The sequence below is a fragment of the Jatropha curcas genome, chromosome 2 (assembly GCF_041381405.1).
Source record: "Jatropha curcas cultivar XTBG-Jc1 chromosome 2, XTBG_Jcur_1.0, whole genome shotgun sequence".
Taxonomy (NCBI): Eukaryota; Viridiplantae; Streptophyta; class Magnoliopsida; order Malpighiales; family Euphorbiaceae; genus Jatropha; species Jatropha curcas.
In genome coordinates, this window is record NC_143152.1 from 2,389,666 (window position 1) to 2,412,958 (window position 23,293).

The following is a 23,293-nucleotide window of genomic DNA, read 5'->3' on the forward strand; positions in this document are numbered from 1 at the left end:
TGGATTATTAATTATTGCAAAATAAAGAAAAGAGTGAGTTTTTTATTAATGAAATAAAATTATTATATAGTTATTAATTATTGAAAAAAGAAAATAAAAAATTTTATAATTTGATTTCTTCGATTTAGATAATAAAATCGATATGTTAAAAATTTTAAACAGAAGTAAAAATCTACATCTCCAAATAAGTTTCATAATATCATGCCACATAAACAAATTTAGTTAGATTTTTATATGTTTATATCGATAGTTATAGACGTAGACATCGATATAAATATAAAAATATAGTTAAACAGTTTACGGTAATTAAAAATTTTCAATTGTGAAAAAATTCCCAAACGAAATTAAAACTGTACAAATAAATAGCAATATCAAAATAAGTCTATTATTATTAATTACTAGTATTTCCTAATTTGAGTTCCAAATAACCGTATGAATCATTAGTATTTATTTTAATAATTTAATTTTTCTTTTAATGAAGAATATGAATGGATTCTCTCCAAATCAGTGTATTTGATTAGTTTTGATGAGATATTATACGTACATCTAAGTTGTAAAAATAGTTATTAACGATAAACTGTTTTAATTATCAATTATAAAAAGCTAATAATAATAAAATATTTTAATTACAAGTCAATTTAATTAAATTTAATCAAGGAATAATTCTTTTAAGAAATGTATTTTAATTAGTCTAGGAATGTATTTTAATCTATTAGTTTATTCAATTAAAGAATGCTTTTTTTATCAATAAAATTAAAATCTTTATTATATTCTTGTATTTAATATACACATTATATAATATATAATACTTTTAAATAGAAAATTTATATGATCAATCAAAATTAAATTATTTTTATTTTTCAACTAATTAAATTAATATCTTTAATGATATTTTTATCAATTAATAAACCTAGTAGATTATAGATATAATTATAAATTATAGATATTATAGATAGATAGATTATATAATAATTAATTTTTGTTATCTATTTTTTCACCCAAAAAAACCTATATAATTGAGTTGGAGCAAATACAATACCCGACAATACCCGACCCATTTTACTCTTCCATCTGTCCTTTTAAGATAAAAATAAACTGGTGGAGTAGTATATTTTTACCCATTTGTTTTAGAAATACACCTAATTAATAATAAATAAATAAATTTCACCAATAATTATTACAATTAATAAAAACCCCCGTTCTAAAACCGTTATGGAAAATCCGTTTCACGCGCTTGACAAAAGCGCGTGATACCAATCAACGCACCCCATCAACAACTAAGCGGAATTGTCACTTACCTTATAAATACGAGAATGAGAATGTCTCTGTAAATTACCCATTTCGAGCATCAAATAAGGTGTTTAAAAATGGCTTCTCGCTTTCTTCTTTCTCTTCTTCTCTGCTCATTGGCCATTATCTCCATTGCTTTCGAGTCTGAAGTTGGTATGCTCTCTGTCTCTCTCTCTCTCTCTCTCCCTCTTCTGCACATTATACATGCATATACTTTCTCATTAGGGAGTCATTTAATTGCAGAAGTTAACCATTAATCAAATCTGGGTTTTGAAATATCTCTTGAAATGTTTTTGTAATTACTTTCAATTCTAATGTCATTTTTGAAACTTTTTTTTTTCAATTTTTATCTGATATTGTATATGATTTTTTTGTTTGAAAATCATATGATATTATATATGATATATTGGCTAGTTGATTAGCTTTAGCTGTGCACTTGGTATTTCGCTGTTGTTTTTGTATTTGCTTTTTTTTTTTTTTCTTTCTCTAAGAAATCAAGGAATCAGTATGCCTATTTGCTAGCTCAGGTGGCTGGAATGTGATCCTATCCCTCCAGCTTTTATTCAGGATGAGATGATTTTTTATTTTAATAATTGTTAAATAACAGTTCCATTAAAAAAAAAAGATTCATAAATTTTTGTAAGAGTGAATTAAATATCTTTATATTTTGTTTAATAAATCAGCGAATTGGTTTAGTTCCTGTCCCTCCAGCTTTTATGCATTCTCTTTTTATGCTAATTATATTTAAATAGTATTACCCTTCAAAACAATATGTATAAATATGATAATAGTGAATTTAACAAAATTTTGTAAAATTTGCATTATTGATTTCTGCATTTTTAAAATGCATGCACATATATGTGGAAAAAAGAGAAAAGAGCAGATTCAGTATTTTTCAGACAATTGTCTCCTCTTTAAATTGGTCTAGAGGGTTGTCTGTTTCTTTACATAAGCAAATAGTGACAATGTTTTTACCCGTCTGGAATAGGTATTACAATTTCTTTTTTATCCTATTCTTTGCTCTTTTTATAATTCACGGAGGATTTTATGAACTGAAATAACACTATATGCTACACAATAAAGATAGCTCTCTCTTGGCTCGGCTCATTAAATTGGTGAAAAATAACGGATTTGAATTTGAGGCTCCCACTCATATTTTTTTGCTCTTTATCACCTTTAAAACTTCAGACCTGCATTGTACTATAGAATAAAACCATGCATTGGATTCTTTGCTTAATTTTTAATGTTGTACTAAGTGAATCTAAATCTTATTTCCTTTTTAAAAAGGAAATTTAACATTTTTTATTTAATTTATCCCAAGTTAATTACTTGGCCAAATCTATTTTTTAACTTTGGTCAAAGAAGATTCCACTTTCTTGCTTTAGTGGAATCTAATTGACTTAGTCATTTAAAAGATTAAGCATTACTTAAAATAAAATAAATATTGTTCAATGAATTTTTTTTTTTTTTTTAAATGAACAGGTGATGAGAGCCCATTTACATACGATGAAGATACTGGAAAAGGGCCGAAGCACTGGGGTAATATTGAGCCAGAGTGGCAAGTTTGTAATAATGGAAAATTGCAGTCTCCTATTGACCTTTTAAATAAAAGGGTACAAACTTCAAGTAAATTAGGGAAATTGCATAGATGTTACAAGCCAGCTCCTGCAAGTGTAAAGAACAGGGGACATGACATTGCGGTGATTAAACTTAATTCACTTGCTCTCTCATGCATGGTTATTAAAAAAAACGATTAATTCTTTTAAATTATAATAAAATATTTATTAATTTGATTAAATTATTTTTTATAAAATTAAAATAAAATAAGAAAAAATTTATTAGCTACTTCTCGATATTCTTAAAACCACTTGTATCTAAACGACTATTTTGAGCAGGTGATATGGAAAGGAGATGCAGGGAAAATTAAGATCAATGGTACTGATTACAAATTGCAACAATGCCATTGGCATTCTCCTTCAGAGCACACTTTCAATGGTTCAAGGTTTGGTTTCTTCGTAATATATTCTTTTTCTCCCTTATAAAAGTGTTCTAAAATCTCCATTTTGTGTTTATAGGTATGAATTGGAGATTCACTTGGTTCACGAGAGCTCTGAAGGAAAGATTGCTGTTATTGGAATTGTTTACAAATACGGCCGCCATGATCCTTTCCTTTCCAAGGTATTGTGTACATTATAATACATGAGAATGTACAATAGTTGATTCAAGGCAAGGCACTCGTGAATTATTCAAAATTTAGCTTCAAAAAAAGATTCATTCAAGTTCGAACTCAATAAGCCTGCTTTTCAAGCTCAAACTCACGAGTTCACTTTCAAGCTAACAAGCTTGTAAACGAGTTTGAATCTCCAGGATCAAATTATAAATAAGCCTCAATTTTTTTTTTTTTTTTAAATTATAAACTATGAATGAGTAGAGATGAAGTTCATTTACAATAAAACGTTCTAAACTCGAGCTTAGTTTTTTAAACTCGAGCATATAGTTCATGAGTAAAACTCGAACTTAATTTCATTTAGATTTTAGTAGTTTTAATTTATAGACTAACGTTATTCCATTTCTCAGTTATTCCAACACATAAAAAGAACAGTGGAAAAAGAAGAAATAGATTTGGGAATTGTGAACCCAGGAAATATCAGGTTTGGGAGCAGAAAGTATTATAGATATAATGGTTCTCTTACTACTCCTCCATGCACTGAGGGGGTTATTTGGACAATAGTCAAGAAGGTGATAATTTATTTATTTATTTATTTATTTATAATTTCCATGTTGGATTTTTTAAATCCTCTACTGAAGTAAAATACCATTTTTGTTTTGATAGGTGAGGACAGTTTCAAGGGAGCAAGTGAAAGCACTGAGGGATGCTGTTCATGATGTATGCAACCATATTACTCTTTCATAAGTATTTTCATGTTTTGATTGTTGTTCAAAACTAAAAATATTTATAACAACATTTTTATACAAAATTTAATTTCTTAAGAAAAAGTATTTTTTTTAGGAAATGATTTTAAAATATCAAAAATTTTTTTTTTCAAATATCTTATTTTATATGAATTCAACATTCCATGCTTTTTTAGTAACTTCCTTCTTAGACATTAAATAAAAAACGAAAATTTGTACCAGAAAAGCATTATTAGTAAATAAGTTTTTGCTTTTTGCTGATGTTCCATATTAGGGATTTGAGGCAAATGCTAGACCGTCTCAGCCATTAGATGGAAGACCAGTTTACATGTACAGACCAAATGCGAATGGTGCTTCAACCTAAGTCTATAAGAACGAAAAATTACATAAATAAAGAGAGGACCAAATAACTCAATTTCTATGAAATTGAATTTATAAGCGAGAGCTTGTTATTTTCTAGTATTTCTCTTACTCATATTTTGAATAATGTATATATAGCAATTACTTCGAATTGGAATTTGAATTTTCTTTTTCAATGCACAATTCTTTTTTTTTTTTTTTTTTTTTTTTTGGTTGCAAATTTTTTCATTTCAGGTGACAGATGACTTAGATATTAATGTTGTACCAATTACACGGCTTTCATTAACATAAAATACAGAAATATATCAACATACTAAAATATTCTTTAAGCTCTTAAGAAGTTTACAACAAAACTACAAATACTTATTTATACAAGAAGTGAATGGAAATGAACAAGGGAGGAGAACTATCTGCAAAAGCACTGAAGAAATACATAAAATTCAGAGTCCAAACTGTTGAACTTTCGATTTTCATCCTACGCTATGAGGAATGGCAAAACAGTTAACATGAAAGCCTCATAAGTGAAAGTTGCTGAACCAGAGTATGTAGCGTCTTTCTCCTTGAATTTCTCAGTCAGCCCCTGAAAGGAAATTGTCATGAACATTAAAATGCAGAACACCCTCCAATAAGTCTATTGAAATTGGCTCTGTGTCAATGGAATCTCATCATCCATACATAATTAATTGGTGTGGTATATTCATATCATAACATATGAACAGTAAGAACTAGCATTGATAAGATCAGATAAGTCTTAGAGTATAAACTCTTAATCTTAATTCAAACATTGAAATTGTTGTATAAACGCGACAATTCTAGATAACCCAAAATTTTTTTTCTCATTCTGTTGTTAAAATAAAGCATAGAAACAATTTTTTTATGAAAATGCAATATTACAAGCAGCCTTAATTTTAAAATACTTTCTTAAATTACAATCTACAAACACCAGTGCTCTTCCCAAGAAACCAGAATGGAAACTGGATTTGAATCTGTGGTCAAGCCAATGGCTAGAGAAGAAGACATTATATATTAAGGGATTTCTTATATATTAATACCGCACTTGCACAAAATGTCATGGAAAAAAATCAAAAATTTACAACTCCCGTTATTTTTATACCATGCTAGAGTTCACTGAGGCATTCATCGTGCAGAATAATCTCAAGTTGAGTTGCATATAACTTCATGCAATTTAGCTAATCATAAATGAAAAGGCACAGCCACTTAACCATGCATCCAATAAATGCAAAAGAAAGTAGTAATACTAAAGTAAAGAGCTCACCTTGACAGTAAGACAGCACCTGGGTTTACAAGGGAGAGAGAACAAAAAAAAGAAAAACAAAAAATTAGCTTGGTATGCACATTAAAATTAAATAGTATTAATAATAATAATCATAATTCCCAATGTTTAAAAATCCCGAATATTGATCAAATGAAAAGAGACATACTCAATGAAATTGTCATATTCGATGGCCCTGGCTTTCCCTCCAGTTTTATCAAACTTAGAGACGAGCAAATCCAAGACGACAGGCGAAACAGCAAATCCTAAACTCAATAGTGCCTCCCTCAGCTCGTTAGGATCAATCCTGCCACTCCTATCCCTATCAAATCTTTCAAAAATGGCCTGCATATAAAAATCCCATATGGAATCAAATAATGCATACAAAAATTGGCAAATAATAACAAAAATCATTCAAAACCAAAACTTACCCTCCAGTTCTGAAGACTGTAAAACACTTGAGTGAATTCCTTCGGCCCTGAATTAAATTTTCAAATTTTAAAATCTTTTACAGCCAAAATCAAAGTTTAAATAAACAAATCAGTAAATATTAAATAGCAAAGACTTTTCAAACAAACTCCGCGTCAAAAATAAATACGAACAAAGTGGGCCCAGAGTTAGTGACCTAACTAAAGAACTTAATGTTTAAATTATAAAAAAAAAAAAAAATCAGAGATTTATAAGGCGCTTCCACGTGTATTATGCTCGGATGAATCCAAAAGCCACATCAATTCAAGCGTAATTAAGCAACCGACGGTCCGACGCCATACTGGTTACTCTAGTCTATCCTCAACACTCGGCACAAATTAGAAACTAGTAACAATTTTATGCTAAATTGCGCGCTCCAAAATGAAATGGAAAGGGAAACTGGAAATGAAAGGGGAAAAAATTTGAAATCTTACCGATCTTTCTTGTGTTGGTGTTGGTGAAGTGGTACATGAGAAGATGAACGGTCCTCAAACTGAAGCTCTGATTATAAGTCGATAGAGCTCTCTGCAACTCCTTATCGTCGATAAATCCGCTACCGTCTTGATCGGCGAGTTGAAAGCACGCGACGACGTTGGGATCCGTGCCTGGAGGGAAAGCCGAGGGCATTAGGGAGGCGAATGGGCTACCATAAGCAGCCGACGGTGGGTAGCTGCCCGGAGCAGAGGAGTGAGGCTTGTCCTTTGGGGGCTTGTCGCCTGGAGGGTGTGCGTAGGGAGCCCCGTAAGGAGCTGATGGACCGCCGTAAGGCTGAGTTGGTGGTTGCGCACCGTAAGGTGGAGCGGCGCCGTAAGGTTGCGGTGGCGATGGAGAGGCGCCGTATGGTTGCTGTGGCGCGCCGTAGCCGTAACTGGGTGGTTGATGGGGATAGCCAGACATTATGAGGAAGAAACTGAATGAAACAACGGTAATTTTCTTATTGGTTGTGAGATATTAATTTTGCAGTGGATGGTTCCGATTTATAAGTTGTGGACAAGTACAAAATTAGTGTATTCGATGCTGAGTTTTTACGAATATATCTGGTTTCGCTTAAACGTTATTTTGAATCTTATACAACCTTTTCTCTCTTGGGTAAAAAAAACTCTGCTTATTTATAGAAAAAGTTTTTTTTTATTTTTATTTTTTATTTCTTAATAAATTAATTTTTTAAAAAAATAAAAATAAAAAGTAGAAAATGAAAAAATGCCTTCACGTTGATAATAACAAAAAATTATATTTTAATTTAATTTTATAGACTTTATTTATAACTTTTATAATTAAAAAAAATAAAATAGTATAAAATGAATTTAGAAATTTTGTATGTAAACGGTTTTGGATTTTTACAATTGATTATTTACAATAATATCATTTTCTATCATTTTTGTATAATTTTTAAAAAATAAAATATATAATATATTTGTAACAATAAAATTAATTATTTATTAAAGAATAATATAAAATCTTATTTTACTTAAATATTTTTATTTTTTCAAATGAAAATATTTTATACAAAAAATTATCTTTAAATATTATAATTTTAATTATGAAAATTTCATTTAAAAAAAGTAAAAAACAGTTGGAAAATATTTCTTTTATTATAAAGAAATACTCTGAAAAACAACTTAAAGTTGTTTTCCAAATCTTAGTGAAATTTTGAAAAACTGAAAACCTGTTTTCTAGTTTTTCAAATAGAAAATTGACTGATTCGAACATAAAACTCTATTTTCTAATTTTTTTGAAAAACTTTTTTAGAAAGCTACTCTAATTTCTACAAGTGAACACACTCGAAGTGTTTAGAATTTTGATTACATTAAAATACTGTTTTTGTAAATTATATCATTCGATAATGTAATATGTAAAATAGCTGTTAATGGATAAGATAATATTTATTAAAATATTAATCCATCTAACATTTAGCATTTTTAATTTTTAATTGAAAATTTTTTGACAATTTTATTCTAAATTAACTTATATTAACAATAGTTCTTTTTTTTCAATGGTTGTTATGGTACTACAAGTCTGTAATTAAGTTAAAAAATTACATCATTTTATATAAAAAATTAAATAAAATAATTTAATAACAAATTAATCGGGGAATATGTGAGAAAATTGTATTATCATTTTTGATAATGATTTCAATTTATATAATTGGACTACACTCTGTAGATTGACATTCTTTTAATAGAAAAATAATAACACAATATATAAATTATCTATTTATTTATGATGGGTTCACTTCTATAATTATATTTAAATGTTCTATTTTGTTATTTTAAATTCAACAGTTAATCAAACAGCTATTTATACCAATCATTTTTTTTTTCTAAACAGCTATATAAATAGCTAATAGCTTATAAAATCAATAACAGCTACTAAAATAACTAGTATTACCGAATAGACCCTTTATGTCGGAGATTTATAGTACCTAAAATAAAATTTAAAAAATTTGAATTTGATTAGTAAAACAAAATTAATTTAGATAAATATTATATACAATCACTAATGCATAGTTTAGTGGTGACTACATGTATGACCTAACAGTAAATTATAGTTTAGGTTTCATTTCAATTTTACGAAGGAAGAATTTGAAATTTTTTTTACTAATTTTTATTTATCTTTATTTTAATTTCTATATGAGATTTGCGATTTTCACGTGTCACATTATTATTAAATTTGTTTTTATTATTTGTGACTTGAATTTCCAATTACTCTTAATTAAGGCTTAATCTTGATAAAGATAAAATTGAAGGGTCTAATATTAACAAATGCAAGTTTAAGATAAAACTCAATAAATTCAAGCTTAAATATGGGTTTTGCCAAAAAAGAAAAAAAAAAAATCTCCATCTCTACATTTAATAGAATGAAACTATTTTCTCCACTATCTCTCAATTTTCTAAATTCAAAAGGCTGTTGCTCTGGCTTTTCCTCCACTCTACGATAGTAAAGTTTGACAATTTTTTTGTATAATTAAAAGATATTTCTCTATTTTTATTAGTGTAGAGTAATCTTCTTTGACGTTAATGTAAAGATTTTTCCAGAGAATTCAATTTTTAAGGATTAAATTTGTATTTTACTGTTATGAGGACGAAGACAGCTCATTATTACGTAATTAACAAACAATAATATTTTTTATTATTTAATATTCTATTTATTTCAAAATATAAGTCGTTTAAAATTTTTATATAAGAATTAAAGAAATAATTAATTCTTTTGTATTATAATAAACTTAAGGATAATGTGATTAAAATATTATTTATCTTAAAATTAATAATTACCTGTGAAATATTTATTATATTTAGTGTAAATAAAAGTAATATTGAAAATATATCATTTATTACTTTTTAAAATATATAAAATAATTTATATTTTAAAATAAAATAATAAATCAAAAAGTGATTTGGTACGCGTTTACGTGGCCTATACTCACACGTGCATGTTTTATATCGTGGTTTGGTTCTCCGTTACGTCTTCACATGGTTTATCCAAAAACAAATTCCTTAGCCATGTTACCGCTGTCGGGCGATATAAATATGTGTATAATATATAATGCCCATTCTATCCTTATCATCTCTCATAAATCCCACTCCGTCCTCCTGGCTTTGAATCCTGAATTCCATATAATGTGAAAAGGACCATAAGTTTTAGTCTGTCAAAGGGCATTTATGTACTTGCATTATTACATACACTCGCAATCTTCGTTCACGACTTCCACGTGGCCACTTGTATTTATCACCGCGGCAACTCGATTTTAGGTTGACTTTCAAACTTTGTCAACTTTTTTTCATGGGGTGGCATGCACTGAATTTTTCTTTGTAAGAAATTCCGCGTAAAGTACTACTCGTTTTCCAGCCCCAATATTTTGAAAAAAAATAGGCGCTGGGATTTCAAAATTTCAACGGTTTTGGATTTGTTCAGAAGCCTTTCTTTTAATTTGATCAAACTGATTTTGTTTAGGAAAAATTTAAAATACGTAGGACAAAACTATCCTCTTTAATATCAGATAAAAGAATAAGTAGAAATTACCAATATATGTACATTTTAATCGGCTAATCTTGATACATAGATAAAAATAGATTTATAGAGTAAAACAATACCGCTTAGACATATCAAAATGGATTAATTAGCATGAGCCTAACCAAAGTTCAATTAGATAATTAATGGATTTTGATGTAAATTAATTAATTAATTAATTTAATTTAATCAACTAAATTATAAAGTCAGATAATATTTACGTGTCCTTAACATTTATATTTTTACACACTCTTAACATTCTAGTTCTTCAAAATTGTAGAGTTACTGAACTGTTTATCATATAATTAGTTTCTGCAATCATTTGATATTTAAGTTGGTCAGCGCATTTATCATTTAATATGATGATTCGCATTAAGTATTTGATACGTCCGCAATTCACTCGCTTTAATCCGTCGATCATCAAATTGCTATTTCACTTTTGAGATAAACAACAATAGATTGATTGTTGAGAATAAAGTTAACAAATTAACAAAAAAATGACTCTTTCAAATGATTTTTTTTTTTCCAACACTAGTTGTTGTGTGTTAGTGCGAGAAATTGTTAAAAAATTAAAAACCAGCGAGTAATCATGCACTAGGCCGATAGAATTGAAATCAGCCCGAAAAAAATAATTTCTAAACCGATTCAGAACCGGAGATCCAAGCCGATTACGCCTCTAAATAAAACATACTTGGGCCTGTGGCCCAATCGGCCCAGCGCCCAGCCCCCCAGCTGCAAGCCTACCAGCGTTTCAAGTAGGAAAAGGTGAAATGGAAGCACAGCAGCGAAAGATCAGAAACGGGAAGTACACACAACGCAAACAAACGACACAAAATCATAAAAAGAAAAAAGTGCACGTTAACAAAATGGCGCCCACTCGGCGCATGTTAGTACGCCCCGATGCTTCCTGCACCGCCTGTGTCACCTTCGGTCCTTCCCTTTTCTCTCTCTTCGCCTTATCCTACGCACCCTAACCTTCCCTCGTCTTTTCTATGTCAATATCCATTAAGCCTTAGGCTTAGGGTTTCTTCTTATTATTTATTATTCTTCGTGTCGTCTCCTTTTTCTGTTTAGAGTTCGCTTCATGCGTTTCAAAATCTTAGGCTTTTGCTTCTGAAGTTTATCTTCAAGCTCTCTGCTTCATGGAACACAGGAGACAAGCCAGGGACTCGCTTTCCTATTCCAATCTGTTTAATCTTGAGGTGTGTACTCATGTGTTCTGGTTTTGGTGTTATCAATTGGGTTCAATTTCATGTTTTTACGAGCTAATGCACAGTTTGTTCATGGTAGATTGGTTTAATTTGTTCAAATTTCGGTTTTTTTTTTTTTTTTTTTTTTTTTTTTGGAATTGTGGTCTTCTCTTTTCTGTTTATGTATGTGAATTTCATTGTGTTTTCTGTTTTTGTTATTCTTGTTTTGCTTTTTAGTCTTTGGTGAACTTCAAAGTTCCACAACCGGATGATGATTTTGATTATTATGGGAATAGTAGTCAGGATGAGAGCAGAGGTAGCCAAGGTACTCATTGCATTTTGAAGTTTTTTTCATTTACACTTGACTTCACATGAACCCATAGGATTTTGTACTCCTCTATGATCTATATTATTCAATTCATACTCGCTTTGCCTATATATTTACTGCATTTGTGCAATGTAGATTTTTGGTGCTGATTATGCTGGAGGGAATTTCACTTATGTATGCATAAATTGTTTGTGTTGGTTGTATTTAGGTGGTGTCATGGCAAATTATGGCAATGGGACTATACCGGAGAGGGATTTGAGTTTAGCTAAGAGAAAGAAACTGTCTAATAAAAGTGACGGAGAGGAGGGAGACGGATACTACGGAACGCACATTACTGAGGAGCGATATCGATCTATGCTGGGAGAGCACATTCAGAAGTACAAGAGGAGGTTCAAGGATTCTTCATCAAGTCCTGCACCTACTCCACAGCGAATGGCAATTCCTGTTACAAAGAGCAGTTTGGGTAGTTCAAAGACTAGGAAGTTGGGGAATGAGCAACGAGGAGTGTTGTATGATGTGGAAAACACATCTGAATGGCTTAATGATATTACACCTCAAAAGCGTGGGGACTATGTTGAACCAGATTATACACCCAAGTAAGTTTTTGCCGGTGCAGTTCAAATAGATAATTTTGAATACGCGCCTGGTTACTGTATTCTCTCAAACTCTCTCTTTAATTTTTTAGTTTAAGTTTCATTTGGGTGGATACTTTTTCAACCTTGCAGAATATCCTATGAACCTGCATATTTAGATATTGGAGAGGGTATTACATATAGGATACCACCCTCTTATGATAAATTAGCAGCATCATTGAACTTGCCAAGCTTCTCAGACATCAAGGTGGAAGAATTTTATTTGAAGGGCACCCTGGATTTAGGGTCATTGGCTGAAATGATGGCCAATGATAAAAGGTTTGGACCCAGAAGCCGAGCAGGGATGGGAGAGCCCCGACCCCAGTATGAATCACTTCAGGCCAGATTGAAGGCATTAGCTGCGTCTAACTCATCCCAGAAGTTCAGTCTAAAGATAACTGATGCTGCTTTGAATTCCTCCATACCGGAGGGGGCAGCTGGAAATATACAGCGCTCTATTTTGTCAGAGGGTGGCGTATTACAGGTCTATTATGTGAAGGTTTTGGAGAAAGGAGACACATATGAGGTTCGTGTCCCATTTGAACAATAAGTACTTACTTTTCAATAGGTTTCTTTATTTTATTTTATTTATAATTCGTTGTGAATTTGGTGATGAAATACCTTTTATTCAGTTATTATTTTCCTCAAATGCAGATCATAGAGCATAGTCTACCCAAGAAGCCAAAGGTAAAGAAAGACCCTGCTGTCATTGAGAGGGAGGAAATGGAGAAGATTGGTAAGGTTTGGGTGAATATAGTAAAAAGAGACATACCTAAGCATCATAGGATTTTCACTACTTTCCATAGAAAACAACTGATAGATGCAAAGAGGTTCGCAGAGAATTGTCAAAGAGAGGTATGTGGTGCTGTTTGGCCTTCATAATTTTGCTGACCTTCAAAATTTTGTGTTTATTTTAGAAAATCTATGGACATGCAATCTTCTTGTTTCAGCTTATGTAGTATTATGTCCTCCATGTTCTAATGGTGGTTGATGTGTCATGTTTCAGGTAAAATTCAAGGTTAGCAGATCACTCAAACTGATGAGAGGTGCTGCAATTCGCACTAGGAAGTTAGCTAGAGATATGTTGCTGTTCTGGAAGCGAGTGGATAAGGAGATGGTAACTTTCTGTTTTCTTGCTGAAGTTTAACTACTGTACTATCCATCAAATGGTGCCATGTGTTAGAGATTTGCTTTATTATAATTTAAAATTCATAATGGATCATAAATGTAAAGGCCCTTCTGCTGAAACAAACTCTTCTCTTCTTCTCTCCCTCTCTCTAGACCTTCTGTTATGGTGTTAAGATAAACATGAAAGACATGATTTTCTATTTATTAGATAGGCCTTAATTTATCATATTTATTGTGATGTGCTAGCTGAAATTTTTGCCCATTGGAATTCATGTCCAAGAAAATGTGACCATCCAACATAATGATTAGTCTTATTTACCTTGACTTGCTATGAGGCAGTACAAACACATGCTAACAGAACAGAGTGATCAATATTTATCTGGATTATGAACTTTGAAATGCCAGTGAAGTGACTGTTGTATTTATCTGGATCCCTTTCCTTGCAGGCAGAAGTGAGGAAAAAGGAGGAGAGAGAGGCTGCGGAAGCTTTGAAGCGTGAACAGGAGCTTCGAGAAGCAAAGAGACAGCAGCAAAGGCTCAATTTTCTCATACAGCAAACTGAACTTTACAGCCACTTCATGCAAAATAAGCCAAATTCACAGCCCTCAGAAGCTTTACCTGTGGAAGATGAAAAATTGGATGATGAAGATATGCTTTTGAGCTCTACTGGAACTGGGCCTGCTGATGAGGAAGACCCTGAGGATGCTGAATTGAGAAAAGAGGCTTTGAAAGCTGCTCAAGATGCAGTGTCTAAGCAGAAAAAGTTAACGAGTGCTTTCGATACTGAATGCTCAAAGCTGCGTCAAGCTGCTGATATTGATGCTTCAGTTGAAGGAACCAGTAACATAGATCTCCATAATCCGTGGGTCCTCCTTTTATTTGCTTCCTCTTGTGAATAAGATTACTGAAAAAAAAAATGAATTTTCCCACTTCAGTTTAACTGACTTCTATTGCTACTTTTTGCAGCTCCACCATGCCTGTTACATCAACTGTTCAGACACCAGAGTTGTTTAAAGGTAGCCTTAAAGAATATCAATTGAAAGGTCTTCAGTGGCTGGTTAATTGTTATGAGCAGGTTGTTGTACTTTCTGCATGAATACACGATAAATTCTTTTTTGAACTTGTTTATAAAACCTCCTTGTTTGCCCTTTCAGGGCTTAAATGGTATTCTTGCTGATGAGATGGGGCTTGGAAAAACTATCCAAGCTATGGCATTCTTGGCTCATTTAGCTGAGGTAGTTATTTTAGTTGGTATTTTATGTCTATGTTCTTAATTATATTTTTGTTGTAGTAACTTGAATTGAGTCACTGCTCAGGAGAAAAATATATGGGGGCCATTTCTGGTAGTTGCGCCGGCTTCTGTGTTGAATAACTGGGCTGATGAAATAAGTCGTTTTTGTCCTGACTTGAAAACCCTTCCATATTGGGGTGGCATTCATGAGAGAACAATATTAAGGAAAAACATCAATCCTAAGCGTCTTTATCGAAGGTAATTTCCATTCTTTGGTAGCCTCGTCATATTATAAGAAGTGGTTGAAACTTGAGAAAGGGAGTATTCTTAATGCAGTCAGGTGCTATATTTGATAGTTATTTGTTCTCACTATATGAGAAAACAAAATTTTCAATTTCGACTGGAGCAGAGCTTTGTGTCATTATCTGGCTACATTGTGAGGATTTTTAAACTGGTAGGCTCTGATATGGGAGGGTAACATTATCCTTTCTAAAATATTTTGAATATTTTGAAGCCAATGGATGATTAATTGCTTTTGGGAAGTTATGGTGCCTTTTGGGTGATAAATAAGTTGAATGAGAGACATTTTCTATAGGTCAACTGGCAAATAAAGCATAAAAAAGTTTCCATGTTAGTGCCATTTCTGAAAGTAGCTTGCAAGCTTTAGAGGTCAGTTGTTGACTAATATTCTTCAGATTTTCCTGTGAGTAGATTTTTGCCCTTTGTTTTGTATCTTGACCAAACACTTTTATGGTGCTTCACTGCATATGATATGCAAATCAGAGATTTGTTATTAGTTCTTGATAAAACTGCATATGCATCCTTTATTATGATTACTAATTGTCAACAATTTCCTTTCTTGCCAGGGAGGCTGGATTTCACATTCTTATTACCAGCTATCAACTGCTAGTGTCTGATGAGAAGTATTTCCGACGTGTGAAATGGCAATACATGGTACTGGATGAAGCCCAGGCTATCAAAAGTTCCAGCAGGTTTTAACTCTATCTTTGAAGTCACAGTTTATGGACCTCTTTCCAATTGATTGTCACTTCTAATTTTATAAACCTGCGTAAATGTTCTTTTTCATGAATATATTCTATGTAGTCAATAGTAGTTCCAATTCACACTCTCTGCAATTCAATAATTATGAACAATTAGACCCACCTGGATGTTTTTAGAAGTAATAATGGCCACCAAAAGCAAGCTTTATAACCTGTACTACAAGGAGAGTCCAACCACACCTGTCATCTTCCATCTTAGAAGATTCTAAGATTCAGTATAAGATATCAGTATGTTTTCATACGAGCAATCAATTCTGAGATGAAAATATTGCATCCATTAGTAATGTCTACTTATGGTCAAGAAGCTAAAGAACCTCTAGTTTTGAATAACTTTCAAAAACAGGTCAATGAGATATGTGTTTTGCCTGTTTTGAACCATCTGACAACCTTCTGCATTCATACTAAATGTTTTAAAGCATGATAATATTATTATTTTGTCACTCTATAGTATTTTATTTTTACTGTCTTGGTTCGCAAAATTGATCATGTATTAAAGAGTCATGGAAAATGACTGCTTAGGTGCAAAGCATGCAGAAAAAAGGAAATTGGCAAGAAAAGAAAAACCTTGTAGACATTTATCATCTTTTAAAATTGTCAGCGTTGAGACTTGCAGATATTATTGTATAGTCTTTCAGTGTATGGCTATCAATCTTGTCAACACTGCATTATGAAGTATCTATGAAAAATGTTTATACATGTACCTACAAATGGAGTAGGGTGAAAGGTGGAGCTATGTTTGTAGCTTTGCAAATTCATTTATGAATCTTGTATATTCTCATCTCAACCTATTGGTTACTTTTGGCAGTATAAGATGGAAGACACTGCTTAGTTTTAATTGTCGTAACCGCTTGCTTTTGACTGGAACACCAATTCAGAATAATATGGCTGAGTTGTGGGCCCTTCTACATTTCATCATGCCCACATTATTTGACAGCCATGAACAGTTCAATGAGTGGTTTTCCAAAGGGTATGTATCTCTCATCAAGGTCCATGTTCATTTTGAAACATTCTCACCTATAATTAACCTTGTCTCTCGTATTATCAGAATTGAAAATCATGCAGAGCATGGAGGTACTTTGAATGAGCACCAGCTCAACCGATTGGTAAGTGTACTTCTGTTAGAGTTGCATTGCCAGCATGATTAATACATTGTTAAATCACGTCTAGGGTCAGGATTGGGTGTAAACAATTTATCCCTAAACAAGGAAAAAAAAAAGGTATTCAGATAAAAAAGAAGCAATCCAGAAAATGAAGGGAAAGAAATGATGTACTTAGACATTGCTTTTCAGTTTCCTCTCTCGAGAATTTTTTAGTGGATCTATCTTAAATCCTTTCTCAACCAGAAAATTTGTTCCTTGTATCATCACTTACATGAAATATGTCGGACATGATTGGAAAAGAAGTAAATTGTTATATCAAATTAATCTTTCTAAAACATTCACTAAATACTGATCTCAAACCATGAACTAACTTTCAATTTTTTTCATAATAACATCTTTTCCTTACAGCAAAAATCCACAAGGATATACAACCATCCTTTAAATTCTGACCATCAACGATCTAATAAAATGTGGATACATTTGTGGAATAGGAGAAAATCAAAGAGAAATGTGATTACAATCTGTAGCTTGATGAAATCCTTGATTTTTAACTTCATGCTTGGAGAGGGTGATTTATAAGAATGGGGTCAGTGTTCCCATGTAAAGATTAGCTGAGTGATTTTTGTTTGCTGACTGAATGCACTTTGTGTAGCTTTGCATAGCTTTACATTTTACTGTTAACAAAAGAAAAAAAAAACACTGTAAATAGCCTGTAATTGTATTCTCTTCAGTCCCATCCTTCTTTTGAAATTATACTGGTGCTTTTCTTTTTGGGTTCTGATTCATGTTGCTTTTCTTCACTTTCGTAGCATGCAATTTTAAAACCTTTTATGCTAAGAAGAGTTAAAAAGGACGTGATCTCTGAGCTGACCAAGAAAACAGAGGTTACAGTACACTGCAAGTTAAGCTCTCGGCAGCAAGCATTTTATCAAGCTATTAAGAATAAGATCTCTCTTGCTGAGTTGTTTGACAGCAATCGTGGACATCTTAACGAGAAGAAAATTATGAATCTAATGAATATAGTCATTCAGCTGAGAAAGGTAAGTTGCAATCTTATTTAGGTTTCTTGCATTATACTCTTAGATGTGAGTATCAGATAATTATTTATGATACAAACCTCGTGATTTATGTGTCTACATATCGATAGTTATTGTCTTACTGTCTCACATTTTTACTTATCGAACACCAAACGTTTTTCCCCTGAAAATTAGGTTTGTAACCATCCAGAGTTGTTTGAAAGGAATGAGGGAAGCACATATCTCTATTTTGGAGATATTCCAAATTCTCTTCTTCCCCCTCCCTTTGGGGAGTTGGAGGATGTATACTTCCCAGGAGGTCAGAATCCTATTATATACAAGGTATTTTCTTGAGTTTTCTTTAAACTTGAAATGTTCTATTTTGCACAACTTAAGAGTGTAAAACTGAAGGATTTGCACTTTCACTAATATTTTCTGTTTAATCACTTAATTGTTTATTTTTTATTCTAAAAACATTTTTTTTCCCAGATACCTAAAATAGTGCAGAATGGGATGAGCTCTGAAGCACATTGTTTGGCTGTTAGGCATGGTCTCTGCAGAGAATCATTTCAGAAGTATTTTAATGTATTCTCCCCAGGAAATGTCTATCAGTCTATATTCACACAAGATGATAATTCAGATAGCTCATTTGTTAGGGGTGGGACATTTGGTTTTACACACTTGATGGATTTGTCACCAGCAGAGGTTGCATTTTTGGCTACTGGATCATTTATGGAGAGGCTATTATTTTCTATTTTAAGATGGGACCGGCAATTTTTGAATGGAATCTTAGACTTGCTCATGGAAGATATGGATGATGACTCTCATTATAATTACCTAGAGAGGGGAAAAGTAAGAGCTGTTACTCAGATGTTATTGATGCCATCAAGATCTGAGACATATTTATTGAGAAGGAGATGTGCAACAGGACCTGCTGATACTCCATTTGAGGCTTTAGTCAGTTCTTATCAGGACAGGCTTCTGTCCAACATCAAGCTTCTTCATTCGACATACACATTCATCCCACGAGCTAGAGCTCCACCGGTATATTTGGATTTCTTAAATCAGTTGTCTTGCTTATCATTAAGTGGCACTTATTAATTCATAACAGCTTACTGATCCACTGCATTTTTTTCCTTCTGATAGATTTGTGCCCAATGCTCAGACAGAAATTTTGCTTACAAAATGATTGAAGAGATGCATCAACCCTGGCTTAAGAGATTGCTAATTGGATTTGCACGTACATCTGAGTTTAATGGACCCAGAAAACCAGATGGTCCTCATCCTTTAATTGAAGAGATCGATTCTCAACTCCCTGTTTCACAACCTGCTCTTCAGTTGACATACAAGATATTTGGGTCCTGTCCCCCCATGCAAAGCTTTGACCCAGCAAAGTTACTCACAGTATGAATATCTTATTTCTTTTGTATCTTTTAATGATCATAATATATATATAATTTACTGTTGGATTCCATTTTTTTTTCTAAATAGGATTCTGGGAAGCTTCAGACACTTGATATATTGTTGAAACGCTTGCGAGCTGAAAACCACCGAGTTCTATTGTTTGCACAAATGACAAAAATGCTGAATATTCTTGAGGTACCTTTTCCTAATTACTATGGAAACATCTTAACATGATATATGCAATGAGTGAATGAGTAAAAATCGGATTTGATTTCTGAGCATATCAAGAAAAATAGAACTACATACAGGTAAAGTGGAAGGAAAGAGATTTGTGTTTTAATCTGAGGATGGTTGAGTGTGTTCATTTTGTGCTGAAAGCTATGTTGAATTTAATTCTTGTTCATTTTCTGTGGAATTTTCCTTTGTTGATGACTCAGTTTCCAATTGCAGGACTACATGAATTATAGGAAGTACAGATATCTTAGACTTGATGGATCTTCCACCATTATGGATAGAAGGGATATGGTCAGAGACTTCCAGCATAGGTAATGATTTCTTTAATACATAATGTTTGTTTGAAGGTTATTTGTAAAATGAATTTCTTTTTCTTAGCTGCACTATTTTGAAATGATTTGAGATGTTCTTTTTAACTTTTTCCCTTGGGTTGCAGGAATGATATTTTTGTCTTCTTGCTAAGCACCAGAGCTGGAGGACTGGGCATCAATTTGACTGCAGCTGATACTGTCATTTTCTATGAAAGTGATTGGAATCCAACCTTAGATTTACAGGCAATGGATAGAGCTCACCGTTTGGGTCAGACAAAGGATGTTAGTTTCCTCTTGATTATGATCTCCATGTTTGTTCACGCTCCACCTTGACGTAGTTTCGGGGCCTTTGATAAGAATGCCTGCTTGTGCATGCACATGCAAAATAATTTGTTGTTATCATATAAAATACTTCGAATTATCAACTTAGGGTGATCTTACAGAGATGGTATTGCATTCAGTTTTTGAAGTTGCACTCTTTTGTGCAGGTTACTGTCTACCGACTCATTTGTAAAGAAACTGTTGAGGAGAAGATTCTGCAGAGAGCTAGCCAGAAGAATACTGTCCAGCAGCTTGTCATGACTGGTGGTCATGTTCAGGGTGATCTCTTGGCCCCTGAGGATGTTGTGTCTCTACTTCTGGATGATGCTCAGTTGGAGCAGAAATTAAGAGAGATACCGCTACAGGTATGGTTTTCTCATTCTATTCTAATTTTTCTTTTCTATCTATAGCTATATTTTTCCTTGTACTGCTTTTCCTTTGTCCCCCCCCCCCCCCCCCCCCCCACCCCCACCTGCAAATTCCTAGTTTACAAACAGTATGAAAGAGAGGGAAATATGAGAGCTAGAAAGTAAGAAGCCTAGTTGCTCATAAGATCTGTGTTTGTTGTCTTCTATCATTCAATGTCGTCAGGCCAAAGATAGACAAAAGAAAAAACCAACAAAGGCCATTCGGCTTGATGCGGAAGGGGATGCAACTTTAGAAGACTTGATAGAAAATGAGGCTCAGGCTCAGGGTACTGGAAATGAACCTCAGGATACAGAGAATGCAAAATCCAGTAACAAAAAGGTACTTCGATTTATACTTTTGATTTTCTGGCATATTTATAATGCTTTGTGTATCCCAATATTTTTTTCCCCAATTTGTTAATGTTTCCCCAATACTTTAGAGGCTTAATTTTTGAGGTGTAATATGCAACTATACCAATTTGTCCTTGACTAGGCATAATGAAAAGGGTTAATGTCCTAAAAAGCATGGAGTTCAGCCAAGTTTTACAACTGCGACAAATTCTCTGGAGGGCTGATCAAATATTATTTCCATATTTTAAAAAAGAAAAATCTCTCATGATTACTGTTTTCCTGGTTACATTGTCAACTGCGATTTTGTGATGACCTTCCCTGCAGTTGTACCCAATACTATTGTGATGATAAAAGAAAAACATAGTAATTGGACTAGAGAAGTCAATGAATCAAATCGGGAAGCATCAGTTGTGTGAGTATGATTCAAACATAACTTGGAAATCTCTACCAAAGCTGCCTAGAGAATTATTTGAAACTTTTGTGGATTTATAGTTGGCATGGCAATCATGATCTAGATATTAACTTATTTTAGCGCTTTGAACATGATTTTTGCATTGAATGATGAGAGATTTGAGTTATAGTTTCAGTCGTACAGTAAATTGTGATAAGCATGGTGGTTGTCACTGGAGAATGCTAGTAGAATCCCCCTCCTAATTCTATGATGCCCTCGTCATAGGTGGCCCCTTGCCTACCCAACCCTTGGGTTGCTTGGTAGAGCAAAGAACAGGTTTCTAATGGAGAAAATAAAAGAACTAAGATCTGAAATTAATAAGGCCTTGAGGGCTTCCAATTAATTGAAATGAAGGACAGAATATCCGGTAAACAAGAAATAAAGAATAGATGACTGGAGAAACTCGGCCCCCAGGAGAATGCTTCCGATACCAACACAATCAAAATTACTGATCCCAAAAAGATACCCCTCACAGCCTCACTCCTACTCCTAGATACAGCTGGAATTCCTAACTAACTTCTGCAACTTACTCATCCTTTGGCTGCAAGGTATGATGCTGTCTTTTCTAAATTCCTCTTCCATGCCCTCCTATTTTGGGCCTTCTGGAATATATCAAGAATAGGCTGGCTTGGTAGCTTCCCTATCAGTGCTTAGTGGGGCACTGGAAAGGTCTGGTTTGGCTCTAATACCACTTGTCACAGGGCCATTACCCTTTTCCCAAAAGACTAGTCTATCAAGGTATGTAGCGTCTGCAATTACAAACCTAGGACACCACCCTTTACTATCCGATTTGGGATCCATAACACATGGGATGATGGAGATACTGTACAGAAGCTATATATATGTAGACATATCGTTCTCCTAAATTTCATTGGGTCAAGAGAAGATGAGTTGTATAGCTGATTGTCTTTCTTGTATGATATTTTTATTGTGCACCCTATGGTCCTTTCTCATTGTTGTTCTGTTATTTTAATTTGTTTGCCATATAATGGATTCTGAGGTCTTAACTCATAGGATAATGTCCTTAATTTGGATTGGAATAAAGTTAGGTTCTGTTTTAAATTTTATTTATAAGAACATCTTATGCGCAGAGGAAAGTTGCTTCCGAGAAGCAGACTTCAGCAAAACCAAGAAATTCACAAAAGATGAATGAACTAAAGTCCCCATTGGTTGACTATGAATTGGATGATCCACAGCAAAGTACTGATACACAATCACAGAGGCCAAAGAGGCTTAAGAGGCCAAAGAAGAGCGTAAATGAGAATCTTGAACCGGCATTTACAGTTGATCCCGCACTGATTCAATATCCGCCTACAAATGAGTTTGGTTCTACGCAGACAAACACGTAAGTTTGATGACAACAGTACGTCGTAAAGAAACTTAGATCCGATGATGGAACTTTGAGCCTTTGCTTGATGGGCGGATTACTAGTTCTACTTGTCTCACAATAGGAGCCTCTTTTTTATAGCATGTACATAATTCTTTTGGGGGGTGAAGGTGGGGGTGGGTTTCCGGGTTAAATGATTAGAAGATTAGGATATGTATATATGCAATTGTTCTGTTCTGTAATTTATGCTAGTATATAACTACACATATAAATATATGTATATGATAGATCTTGTAAGCATTAGCCCGCAATTTGGTGTTGGGTTCGATGGCTTTGCATGGAAAATCTACAGAGAGTTATCATTTTTAATGGCCTTTCTTCTTTGTTTTTTCCCCTTCGAATATAATGACAGCTTTCATATGATTTTGAAGGTGTTCATTGTTATTTAGTGTTTTTTTAACTTCGGTCATCTAACGAGTTCAAAGAGAA

At 33.0% G+C, this 23,293-nt stretch overlaps 3 protein-coding genes across 4 annotated transcripts; 2 read left to right on the forward strand and 1 right to left on the reverse strand.

The window, feature by feature from the left end:
• Window positions 1-1,317: 1,317 nt before the first annotated feature.
• On the forward strand, window positions 1,318-4,739 carry LOC105645270 (alpha carbonic anhydrase 4). Its single transcript, XM_012230835.4, has 7 exons — window positions 1,318-1,443; window positions 2,773-2,990; window positions 3,186-3,292; window positions 3,366-3,468; window positions 3,868-4,029; window positions 4,124-4,177; window positions 4,478-4,739. The coding sequence occupies exons 1-7, from the start codon at window positions 1,368-1,370 to the stop codon at window positions 4,565-4,567; spliced, it is 810 nt and encodes a 269-aa protein (XP_012086225.1). The 5' UTR covers window positions 1,318-1,367; the 3' UTR covers window positions 4,568-4,739.
• Window positions 4,740-4,864: 125 nt separating this feature from the next.
• Window positions 4,865-7,387, reverse strand: LOC105645269 (calcium-binding protein CBP). The gene is made up of 5 exons (XM_012230834.4): window positions 6,739-7,387; window positions 6,268-6,314; window positions 6,006-6,181; window positions 5,840-5,858; window positions 4,865-5,143 (listed from the first exon to the last, which is right to left on the reverse strand). Exons 1-5 carry the CDS (start codon window positions 7,199-7,201, stop codon window positions 5,039-5,041), a joined length of 810 nt encoding a protein of 269 aa, XP_012086224.1. The 5' UTR covers window positions 7,202-7,387; the 3' UTR covers window positions 4,865-5,038.
• A 3,726-nt stretch (window positions 7,388-11,113) lies between these two features.
• Window positions 11,114-23,173, forward strand: INO80 (DNA helicase INO80-like protein). Of its 2 annotated transcripts, XM_089718039.1 has the most exons (23): window positions 11,114-11,514; window positions 11,740-11,827; window positions 12,039-12,426; window positions 12,556-12,988; window positions 13,117-13,317; window positions 13,469-13,579; window positions 14,037-14,452; window positions 14,557-14,665; window positions 14,745-14,825; window positions 14,907-15,079; window positions 15,688-15,813; window positions 16,688-16,849; window positions 16,928-16,985; window positions 17,792-18,022; window positions 18,194-18,340; window positions 18,488-19,042; window positions 19,145-19,402; window positions 19,490-19,597; window positions 19,853-19,947; window positions 20,073-20,229; window positions 20,436-20,633; window positions 20,860-21,015; window positions 22,569-23,173. In XM_089718039.1, exons 1-23 carry the CDS (start codon window positions 11,455-11,457, stop codon window positions 22,824-22,826), a joined length of 4,569 nt encoding a protein of 1,522 aa, XP_089574165.1. In that variant the 5' UTR covers window positions 11,114-11,454; the 3' UTR covers window positions 22,827-23,173. The 2 variants fall into 2 exon arrangements, with proteins under 2 accessions (XP_089574165.1, XP_089574166.1); XM_089718040.1 differs by lacking the exon at window positions 11,740-11,827 and having other exon boundaries at window positions 11,115-11,514.
• Window positions 23,174-23,293: the final 120 nt, after the last annotated feature.

Excerpts from the sequence above, each read along its gene's own strand:
- LOC105645270 (XM_012230835.4), top strand. The coding sequence starts at position 1,368 with ATGGCTTCTCGCTTTCTTCTTTCTCTTCTTCTCTGCTCATTGGCCATT. Across the intron at positions 2,991-3,185 it reads ACAGGGGACATGACATTGCG|GTGATATGGAAAGGAGATGC; the intron begins GTGATTAAACTT and ends TATTTTGAGCAG. Across the intron at positions 4,178-4,477 it reads TGAGGGATGCTGTTCATGAT|GGATTTGAGGCAAATGCTAG; the intron begins GTATGCAACCAT and ends GTTCCATATTAG.
- LOC105645269 (XM_012230834.4), bottom strand. The coding sequence starts at position 7,201 with ATGTCTGGCTATCCCCATCAACCACCCAGTTACGGCTACGGCGCGCCA. Across the intron at positions 6,315-6,738 it reads CACCAACACAAGAAAGATCG|GGCCGAAGGAATTCACTCAA; the intron begins GTAAGATTTCAA and ends AATTTAATTCAG. Across the intron at positions 6,182-6,267 it reads ACAGTCTTCAGAACTGGAGG|GCCATTTTTGAAAGATTTGA; the intron begins GTAAGTTTTGGT and ends TTTTATATGCAG.
- INO80 (XM_089718039.1), top strand. The coding sequence starts at position 11,455 with ATGGAACACAGGAGACAAGCCAGGGACTCGCTTTCCTATTCCAATCTG. Across the intron at positions 14,666-14,744 it reads TGGTTAATTGTTATGAGCAG|GGCTTAAATGGTATTCTTGC; the intron begins GTTGTTGTACTT and ends TTGCCCTTTCAG. Across the intron at positions 16,850-16,927 it reads AATGAGTGGTTTTCCAAAGG|AATTGAAAATCATGCAGAGC; the intron begins GTATGTATCTCT and ends TCGTATTATCAG.